Genomic DNA, 11724 nt, shown 5'->3' with positions numbered 1-11724 from the left:
TATATCTCACAACAAACCTATGTGATGGGAACCGTTATTGACATTTTATAATGAAAAAACTGGGATTTACAAACGTAGATAGGCCAAGTTCACACAGACAATAACTGGTAGGAGGCAGTCTCACTGAAGAACTTATGCACTTAATTATTATATCTTATTATCTAGCAAAAGGCTATGTGGACATTCCAACTTATATTAAAATGATGCCGATTTTTGAATGGAGAACATACAAATTATACAAAGAATACAATGGAAAAAACCATCTGCACTAGATTTGAAAGCAATATTATAGAACATGAATCTTAAATAGTTTAGGCTTTTAAAAGTCTCCATATTTGCCAATTTGTGGCTTTTAAAATGGTAAAATATGAAATGAGAAAAATTTGGATGGATACAAGTCTTGCTACTCACAAACCAAATAAGTTTAACTTAATCCTCTACTCATGAAAATATAGAATGAGATATTAAAATTAATTATAAAACTATTTAGGTGTTCTGATTATCATATACATTAGAAAATGTTTATTCATATCTGGAAAGATACATGTCTCTCAATTAATCTGGAAAGCAAAGTATAGAATCAGACAGATACCAATAAATGCTTTAAAAAAAAATTTCTTTCTTTAGTTATAGCTATTTCTTGATAAATTATAAAGATAACAGATGCTGCTCTATTCACACTGGTGGTGGGGACCAAAAAATGAGCAAAATATAAAGGAAATACTACAGTGATTTTTCTTATATTCAATTTCATAACTAATATGATTAAAAATAGCTGACACACTGAACCATCGCTTATTGTGAGGCACTGCCACAAGGTATTTTTTTTTAACTCTAGTTTAATCTTAACCATGAAGTAAGGATTAGCTTCAGGATTTAAATCCAGGTAGGCTGGCTCTTGTTTTCACAATTCATGCACATAACTTTAGAAAAAGCTTTCCTTATCTCTCAGTGTATTTAACATATTTATGATTTTCTCCCTCTTCAAAATAGAATATACACATAATTTTCTCTTTGAACTCTTTTAGAGATGCATATTATCATACCTCTGTATTTAGTGATCTTGTAAGTGAGATAAATGCCTTAGGTTTATTTGATCAATATATATGAATTATGCCGCTAGTGCCTAGTTTCTAGTTTTTTCATTCAAAAAAAGACTGAAAGATAAACTGTAATTTGTTTCCTTGCACCATCTAGTGGATTTAAATGACAACTGCGGCAGTTTTATAAAAGATCACAAGTCAATCACATAAGTCAAATTTTCAAACGTATCCAGAGGACCGTTTCTAAAATGATATTTCGGATCATACCACAACAGTGCACGTAATTATTAACTTTTCCAGAGGAAACTAAACATGGCTGAATTCATTAGCGAATTTTTAAATTCACATATAAATTAACATAAAAGCATCCTTGCAATCTGTTCATAATCAGAGGTAATGAAAGTGAGATACAGTTTAGTTCATCCCACTCTTTTTCATAAATTCAAACGCACTCTGGGCAGCTACGCGTAGGAAGCCCTGCGAGTCTGCGCGGAGCAGCGCGCAAGCGCGCTGAGGAGCGGAAGCGGGGAGGCGGGGCTAGGCCCGACTAGCGAGCGGAAGAGGCCCGGGCGGCTGGGTGAGGCGCAGAGACGGTTTGGCGGTGAGTCGTGGGCTAGGCGCAGGTCACGGCCTCAGAACCCGGGAGACGCCAAAACAAACTGAAGGACTTGGGATTTCCGAGCAGCCGCCGCCGCTGCTGCTTCTGCCGCCGCGGACGTCACCGTCCCCACCGCCGGAGAACGCGGCCCTGAGAGGCCTCTAGGCCTAGGCGCGGCCCGCGGAGCCAGACGCGTTGCTGCCGTGAGTAAAAGAAGCGCCTTCTCCACGATCACTTACAAATTAAAATGGAGGAAATTTCGTTGGCTAACCTGGATACTAACAAGCTAGAGGCCATCGCTCAGGAGATATACGTAGACCTGATAGAGGATTCCTGTTTGGGATTCTGCTTTGAGGTACACCGGGCAGTCAAGTGTGGCTACTTCTACCTGGAGTTCGCAGAGACTGGTAGCGTGAAGGATTTTGGCATTCAGCCAGTGGAAGACAAAGGAGCGTGTCGCCTCCCTCTTTGCTCCCTTCCTGGAGAACCTGGGAATGGGCCTGATCAGGAGCTGCAGCGCTCACCTCCGGAATTCCAGTAGCTGCAACATGAGAGAGTCCGAGAGTGACCAAGACAATAACATAGATTGGTCCTGTGGCTTGGAAGAGTAAGCTAAAAAAAAAAAAAAAAAGACAAAAATCCTAATTCCCCTTGAAGATCCTAGCATTTTAAAACCCAAAGTGGTGGAGAATTTAGGAATTCAGATCCTTTTTTAAGTGTATTTCCTGGGGTCAGATCTGAAACCCTGGGCAGGAGGAGCCACAGTCTGCATATTGATCTCTAAACACACCAGGATGTGCGCAAGATCCCGTAGTGCCCCCCAGTGCACAGGTGAGCAGTTGTGTGCCCAGCATATAAAACCCTTTGGTTCCTCAGCCTTTCTGTCTGCCTGATATCAAGGGCCTCCTGGACAGTTTGGACATTACTGCTGGTCAGGCCATAATCGGTGGCCTTCAGTGGGACTGCTCCTCTGATCTGTGAGCCTTTGGGTTTCTCTGAAATAAAGGTGTGCGATCTGGATCCTAACAATTTCAACTTGGGAAAACCAAGAATAAGAATTCCCAATCTAATTTGATAGGAGTGTTCTGTGGTCTTGACTCCGACAAGAAGAAAAGGTCAAAACCACCTGTTTGTCAAAGGTCCTGTATTCATGATTTCAACTGACTTGGGGACAAGGCCTACCTAGCCTTTGGCTTAGCAGAGCCCTCTTTCTTGCTTGCCTGGTGGCCTAGGCTTGGCAAATGGACAACTTAGTTGTCCAGACAGGCTGAGGATTAAGTTATGATCCCCTAGGGAGGTAGCAGGGACCTCTGCAACTATGCACGATCTCTCAAACTGCAAGATTTATATCTGGATGCATTATGCTGTGGACCTGTGTTTGGTGGGGCCATTCATTTCCTACTCTGAGTTACTGGTTACCTAGCCAGTCGGTGGGTGTGACTTGGCCATTATGCCAGGTTACTACCTGCCTCCCATCCCAGGGCAGGACTGAACTATAGAAGAGCATCATGGCTGTGCAGGTGGCTGTGGCTTAAAAACAGCCCAGAGGGGACCTCTTCCAGCTGCCCTCAATAATGTGAATGGGTTAGTGCTAGGAGCCAAGGAGCAGAACTGTATCATCTCTCATCTGACTGTTTAGAATCTTGTTGAATGCCCCTGTTCCTTTGGTTGGGCAGTTAGAACTTGGCTGTAGTGAACATCCAAACTGTCACCGCCTTGTCTGCTCCTCGCAAGGGGCAGTCCTTTCCACTCAGTCCCCTCGGATCTTTTTGACAATAAGAGCTATCTTTTTGTTGGCGGAAGTCAGGGAAAGACCTCCAGAATTCCCTGGCTTCAGGGAACGGGATAGAGGAGGATGGGAAGTAAGAGCCACATATCAAAACTACCCTCCACTTTACTCCTTGAGCAAGGTTTATGAAGTGTAAAGGGGTGGGAGCCCCAAGATGAGCAAGAACCGGTGCTGCTTTATTTGAAATGTTTTCTTACCTCATTCTGTGCTCCAATAAGGGTCCTAGCCTCATGTGTCTGGCTTGGCTCCATGTTCCTCCTGTCCCTTGCTCCACTGCCTATCTAGTGCAGCTCATGACCCCAGATGCTGCTTGCCACTCCAGCTTTCACATTTACCAGTTTCAGTTCATCTCTCTACCGCTTCTGAAACCTGCCCGGTTTCTTTTCCCTTGACCTCCTTTAAGATTTTTTGTTTTTGTTTTTGTGGAAGACTCAGAGGAAAATCTTAAGCTTTCTCTGTTGGGGTTGGAATTGGAAGAGAACTTAATTTTTTGTATTTAAAAGGCAGTGTCATGCCTTAGCATTTCTCATATAGGACTGCCTTGCTAGTATGCCCTCCTGCTGTGTCTTACTTCATGAGAACAACTATCTTCCCACCTTTGCTGGATACTGCCTCTTAGGACTAGAGTAGAAGAGCAGTAAAGGCTGATGGACACACACAGGGATGGAGTTGGTTCTTATCCATTCTCTAACCCTTGCTGTGCATGTATCCTTCCTTATCCCAGAAGGGTCTATGGACTGTGTGGACTGTTTTGGGTTAAATACTTTAGAGGGTTAAAGAAATAGAGATTGGGTTTTGAAATTATTACTACTTTCTTCCCATAGAGTCTTGATCAGAATTGGGGCCTAGTTACAGATTGATCTTCAATCCAAGAATTGTGATAACTTTTGAAAAATCAAAGTTTGTCAGGAGCTAAAATAATTTTGATTTATTTTTGCCCTTTTTGTTAGACATCTCCCATCTACTAAGAGGTGCATATGCAGAGGGAAAGGAGGGTCTAAATGAGACTCTGGCCTATTTCCAGTGTCTTGGAAGCAGGGTGAAGGTAAGGGAGAAAGGCCGTAGTCCAATCACTCTTGCTTCTGATAGAGAACTCAGATCTCAGACTATGATATTACTGTTTTCTTTCTGGCCTTTTCTCCTGACTAGAGGAGGAAGAAATGGGAAGTAGTTTTGAGTAATGGTTCACAGTACTTCCTTTTTGGCGTTATTTTCCATCCCCTTTCTACCAAAAGGGCAATAGCCCCTGCCCTGGATGGGTATAAGGTGGGCTTGGTCTAACAGGTGCCCTGAGGAAACAAACTCCTTTTGGAGGAGAGAGACTCCCTACCATGTAGTTGACAGTGGTTAGGAACTCTCCTTTTCCCTACCTACCTTCCCTCTAACAGCAGAATTCCTGTCCTTCTCTCCTTGATTAAGTGTATTGATCACCTTGTAATCCTATTATGTATCTGAGTGTGTGTGTGTGTTATGGGGGAAAGGGGTTCTTCAAAATTTCTGTGGTTTGTGGCTTTTTCTTCCATACATTAGTTTCTACCACCGCATGCCCAGGGACCATTGCCTAGCATTATCGCATGCTGGGATCATTGGGGGAGGGTAGTGAAGCTCACCACTGTCCTATGTTTTGGAGATTCTTATTTTTGCATAAGTAGTCCATTCTATACAGATAGCTGACTAACTGTGTATTCCCCTTGCCCCTATGGCTGCTGGTGTAAATAAACTGCATCTCCCCAATGGTAAACAGTAATAATAAACAAAATTTTAAAAAATGACTGTATTTGGACTCTGTTCATCTTTTAACTTGCATATGTTTTTCAGGCATAGGCATTGACATAGTAAAACAAATGTTAAATTACTGTTGAGCCCGAGTACTTTCTCCTAAATGGGAGTTTTATCAAAATAGATAGAGGTACTCTGCCTAGCCTTGTTTCTCAATCTAGTCCTGCAAATTTAGCTTTATGCAGCATCCAGTGAAAGAACCAAACTATATACAATTCTCCCTTTTCTGTATGAGTGAACAAGTGATTCTAGTTATATGACCAAAAGCCCATGGTGAAAGATAATCCATTTTGAATGGAACTCAATGCAACTTAATATATACATTTTACCATCATTTTAAGCTAATATCCTTGCTCTGAAAAAGCAAATGATACATGGCAGAAAATGATTCTGCCTTTCTAAAGGTAATTTCTTTCTTAATACTTTTTTTAAAAATTTTACCCCAATACTTTTAAGTCTTTCATTTTGTTTTTAACAGTACTTCTGAGGTTTTGTATGTCTTCCAATTCCTAATCTGGAGTTTGAGCACTTCCCCTAAAAGTTGTACATAATTATCCTGAATGTCGAGCAGAAGTTAGTAATATTGCCTTCTATATTAGGACCTGTGTTTTAAAGTGTCTCAGAATTTTAAAAAAAAATGTTTTATGAAGTGAGAATATGTGCTAAAAGCACATTTATTAAACATTCACATTAGTGTTTAAAATAATTATGGTTAACAAATTGTCAGTATTCAAATCAGCTGGAGATAACATCAGACATTGGAAGTTTCACTCTGCAGTGAAGGGGTTACAAGCTTTTTGGTTCTCATTTATGTTCCAAAAGATGCCTGTGATGTCACTTCGGGGGAAAATATTACAAGTGTTGTGCTTGTTCAATAAGATTTTGCAGAAAGCGTTTTAAATCATAGTATTTGAGCTTCATTGAAAATACGTGAGCTAAAAAAGGAAATGGTAAATTGGTTTTAGAGATGGAAAAATATGTTCAACAGCAGTGACTTGTCCACAGTTCAAGGGAAAAATCCACAGGTGATAGAAGCAAAAGCAAAATGCTGGTGTTGTGACTCCTAGGTCTGTGGTCTTTGTTGAAGGAATAGAATAATTAATAAAGAACTAATTAAAAAAAACTACAGTTAGAATAAAAAGAACATGATACTTATGAACAACTTTAATTCATTGAATTGGAAAATAGATTAAAAGGAAGTCTATTTTAAAATATAACTCATCAAAAGTAACTCAGATTTTTAATACTTTAAATAAATGGATACATATATAACTTAAAAAAATCCATTCCATCTCTACCCCAATACACACATAAAAACACCAGACAGTTTTACAGACAATACAGCAAACAACCAAATAAGCCAAATATGTAGATTTAAAAAAAAAAAATGATGTTAGCAAACCAACTCCTTTAAAATACCAAAAGTAAACATTGGGTTAATCATAGGACAGCAACATTTCAATTGAGAAAATCATCATATTACTATTAGAGAAAAAACGTAAAAATTTCAATAGATGTCAAAAAATAATTTGATAAAATTTAATACCCGTCATTGCCTAAAAGTAATGGCATTAACAATATGAAAAAGGATATATAGCAAAAATTTACAATTACTGTGCTAAATAGTAAGTTCTTGGAAGCATTCCCTTTAAAAGCAGGAATGGAAGAAACAAAATTCTCATTGTTCTCAGATGATGCCTACAGTGATAATTCTATGGAATGTACAAACATACTATTGTAAGAATGAGAATATAGTAAAGTTGCTGGATATAAGATCAATATCCAAAACGAAACTAAAATTTAAAAAGCTAAATTTAGAATATAATGCAAAAAATTATAATGGCCCTATGAAATAATACAAGAAAGGTTTTAGATTTTATGGAAAAAATCATGAAGTTTTCTTCTAATATGTTGGAAAAATCCCAAATAAATGGAGAGAGGATGTTCATGGATAGAAAGTGTAATATCATTGCTCTAAATAAGTGAATTAAAAGCAATCTTGATTAAAATACAAATAGACATGTTCATGGAACTTGACAAAGTCATTTTATTAAGAAGATTTATATGAAAGGCCAGGTGTAAGAATAGACAAGATCTTTTTTGACAAATGTGAGTATCTTATAATAGCTTTGGATCAGGAACAAACAGTTGAATAGAGTTCAGAATCAGATGGAAACACAGACACATATTTTTGTCATCCTAATGTATGACTAAATTGGTATTACAGTCAGTGTATTACCAATATATTATTCTGGAATTTGTTATCCATAAATAATAGAAATGTACTACAAACACAACATTAATTCCTATGTGGAAAAGTAAAACATCAAAACTTTCTAGATATATATGGGAGAGAATACTTAATTGTAAGGGAAAATTTTATTTGATGAAAGCACCAAATATAGTGAAAAGATTGAAGTATTGGACCATAATAAAACTTTCTCATCAAATCATGCTAGAAACAAACCAATAACTCATTGTGCTAGTAGTTTTGCAGTACTTTATAACTGATAAAATATTATTAACAAAATAGTTATGCAATTTACTAATGTACATAGTAAAACAATACCTCATTCTTAAAAGGAGAGATCCAAATGACCAAAAAGGATGTGAAAAGTTCACTTAGGTTAAGAGAAATGCAAACTAAAAACAACTGAAATACCAATTTATTCAGCATGATTAAAATTAAAAAACGATGATATCTGAAAGCCATATGGAGCATCGCTGGTGGACTGTAAATTGGTAAAAATGTATTGGAAAGCAATTTAGAAATATCTAACTGAAGTTGAAGGCAAACATAACCAATACCCCAAATTTCCATTTCTTGTAGTAGTATAGATAATAGATAAAAATAGAAAGCAATGAGTACTCATTAAAAATATATATAGTCACTACATAGAAGGGAAAAGAAATTAACCAGAGCTGCACAAATAAAATCTTTAGTAAAACATATATTCTTATAATTTACTGCCCTTCATTTGAAGCTTAATAGTAGGCAAATCAATGCTATATATTGTTTAGGGATGTATGTGTATGTAATAAAATGTATACTGAAAATGTTGAATCCGACTTCCACTTTCATGTGTATGGTGATCTAGATATCAGAAAAAGACTACTTTATGTAAAACGTATGTTGAATAAATTGCAACAAAGATGCTCTTAAATGCATTGTGATCTTCTCACGGAAGTAAGAGAAATACACACAATAACCAGTTCTTTCTTATAACTCACATACACACAAACCAGCGATATACGTGAAAACAAAAAAATGAGACTGCACTGAAAAAAAATCTAGATACCATGTGGGAATGGGAGATTAAGTCCTGATCATCACAAATTGAGAATGTAAATACAAGAGACCTGAAATAATGATTACATCCTTGGCGAAAAGATGGGCACAGTAAAAGTAGATAGATGATAGACAGACAGGAGAAACCTTGAATTCAGAGAGAACAGATGAGAAAGTGAGAAAGAGTCTGCCATTGCCTGAGGTGAGATGAATTGATTAAAATAGTAACAATGATGCATCATCATTATTTCTTTTGGAAATATATACCCATACACTTGCTTTCACATAGTTATCCTACCCTGCCAGTCAGAGAAACTTCTGAGAATTAAATATAATGTATTGAAAATTATATCTCTTGACTACCTGAAAGAATTTTTGACTGCCTCAACATTTTCACAAAACATAAGCTTGCAATAAAAGAAACATCTATTTCTTTAAAGATTTCATTTATAGCCATCATACTCTGCATCTAATAATTCTATTTACATTTACAAGAAAGGAATTCTAATTCTGTAGTTTATCTCTGCTGACTCTCTCTAGACTTAGAACTCTTTTCTTATAAATAGAGCTGTTAGATATGGGATATGATGTCTGTAAATGAAATCTTTAAATTAATAGGTGGGATTTTAAACATGAGCAAATAACAGGAGAGAGTGAATGATGATAATGCAGTTTTACAAATGAAAGAACTTCTAAAAGTGAAAAAAAATATGTCAATAAAATTAAAAACTCCATATATAGGTAAAATTTCAGTTTAATCAACCTGAGAAAAGACAAGAAGGAGTGAATCATAATGAAACAGTTCATATACAACAAAGTGTGCGGTTGTGTTGACTTCTTGTCTCTCAGTGATAAATCTACATGCCATTTTTTAAAGTATTAATAGATAATCAAAAAGTGAAAATGTAGCAAAGAAAAAAAGTGCTAACACTGGAAGTACTATTAAATGTGGTTAGAAGACGGCTGATCATGGGAATGATGACATTGACAACATTCTAGAGACCCAAGACAAGCAGCCAGAAGAACTCAGTAAAGGAGAAATTATCAAATAAACAAGGAAATTGGTCGTAACAAAAAAGGATAAAGATGTTTCAGAGGAAGCAAAGCTGCCACTAAACTTGACATTAAAGGATATGTCAGAGATATTTCATGATATTAAAAGTGCAGAGGGTAAGAAGTATACTAGACAGAATTTTAGATTCCTGTCCCCTTGTTATTCAACCAAACAGTAATCTAAATACTGGTATGAAATGATTTTGCAGATATAATTAAGTACCAAGTCAGTTGACCTTAAGATATGGAGATTATTTAAGTGTGTTTGACCCATCCATGTGAGCACTTTCAAAGTAGAGAGTAGAAGACATCAGAGAGATTTGAAGTGTGGGAAGGATCCGATGTGCCATTGCTGCCTTGAAGATGCGGGGGGCCACGCGAGAAGTGTAGGTGCATCTAGGAGCTGAGAACGGCCTCCAGGTGCCAGCTAGCAAGGAAATGGGGACCTCAGACCTACAGCAATAAGCTGAAGAGTAAAGTCGTCAAACAACTTGAATGATGTTGGTGTCAGGTTCTTTCCCAGAGTATCCACATAAAAGCCCAACCTAGCTGACCCTTTGTCTTCAGCCCTGTTAGACCCTAAGCACGAAGCTCTGCTACGTACACTGTGACTTCTGACCTAGAGAACTGTGAGATAATAAATAAGAGTTGTATTAAGTAGCTGAGTCTGTGGTTAGTTGTTACACAACAATAAAAATGAATGTAGTCATAAGCTGATACAAATTTAGGATTATGACAATTCACCAAGGCACAGAAAAGATGTTTGCCCTGTATCATGCTTCATATATGAGAAGAAGGCAAGCACTGTTCAAACTATTCTTGATAAGGTTTGCACAAATAAGGCATTTATTCTCAATGTTTCTAATGTTTAAAATCAATGTATTTAAATACTAGTTTTACTGTTTTTTCATTTCCCTGTACATGTATCCCTTTTATCACATTTATTAAAGAGAGTTTTTAATGTTTTGACAAAAAAAATTCTAAAGTCGCTGAATGATCTTAATTTTTTCCATTTATTATTGAAGTTGCTTTGCACGATTTCAGTTTGCATGGTCATTTTTAAAGTCCCACATACTGTGCAAAGCTAGGGCTGCCTCTATCACTATCATTTATTATCTTAAATATTTCAAGAGATGTTAATGCTGTATCTCTTCAAATAAATTAGCAATTGGCAATCACGAAATGACACACCAACTTTTCAAAATAGCTTAGAAGGTTTAGTTTAAAACACAAAAGACATGGGTCTCCCAAATAGCATTTTGTGGAAACTTATGAGACTGACAGGAGAAGAAGTAAAATGAGGAAAGCAATTAGTAGCAAAAGGAGAGAAATAGAATATAGGCTTGATGAAATAGGGAATATTTAATCACAGAGAGGAGAGAGGTAGTACAGTATCTGCATTGACAGAAAGAATTGCATGAGTGAGAAAGAACAGAAAATATAAGAAGGAAGAAAAAGTTCATAGGCATAGTATTCAAATATGTGCATCTTAATCCTCTCCAATTTATTAGTAGAGTGAATTTGGGAAGGTAACTTATTCTTTATGAACTTCAACCTTATAATAATGGAGAGAGCAATGCACTTTACAGTGTTATGTGACCTAAATACTGTATGTAAGTTTTAACCTAGTTGGGGTAATGAGAGGTGACAGGAAGGGGTGAAATAAAATTTTCCTGAAAAGTTAATATTTAAATTGAGAACTGAAGGATGAATTAGTTATCTAGGATAAATTCGCCAGAGTACATAGAAAGCGAATTGCAGGTAGACTATGAGACTGGCACGAAGATGAGTAAAAGGAGTTAAAGCTTATTAGAAATAGGTAACCACTCAAATAGAAAGTTTATATCTCTGTGGAAACGATCATTTTGTGCCTCTTGGGATGGAAAAAAAATTTCTGTTTTCAACATAAACTCATATATCCTTTCCATCCCCATCAGGAGGTTTCAGGATACTATTTACTGGAAATATCATTAGATGGTGAGCTTTATTATTGCCATAACTCCCTTACTAGGATATTTTCAGGCAAATTGATAGGTCATAATTAGAAATATAATTCCATAGGACTCTTAAAAAAAAACTCTCATTTACATAATAACACCTTATACCTGCAAGGTTAACCTTACATCTGCAAGGTGAAGTGCTGTCTTAAAAACACAGTGACCTCTCTACTTTT

At 36.8% G+C, this 11724-nt stretch overlaps 1 protein-coding gene across 1 annotated transcript; it reads left to right on the top strand.

Annotated features, from left to right (window-relative positions):
- Positions 1-1554: 1554 nt before the first annotated feature.
- Positions 1555-2260, top strand: ATXN7L3B (ataxin 7-like 3B). The gene has a single exon (XM_012652989.1). It carries the CDS (start codon positions 1889-1891, stop codon positions 2180-2182), a length of 294 nt encoding a protein of 97 aa, XP_012508443.1. The 5' UTR covers positions 1555-1888; the 3' UTR covers positions 2183-2260.
- Positions 2261-11724: the final 9464 nt, after the last annotated feature.

This window comes from Propithecus coquereli, unplaced genomic scaffold (assembly GCF_000956105.1).
Source record: "Propithecus coquereli isolate 6110/MARCELLA unplaced genomic scaffold, Pcoq_1.0 Scaffold407, whole genome shotgun sequence".
Taxonomy (NCBI): Eukaryota; Metazoa; Chordata; class Mammalia; order Primates; family Indriidae; genus Propithecus; species Propithecus coquereli.
The sequence above is the reverse complement of the archived record's forward strand: the minus strand, read 5'-3'. Positions and strand labels throughout refer to the sequence as shown.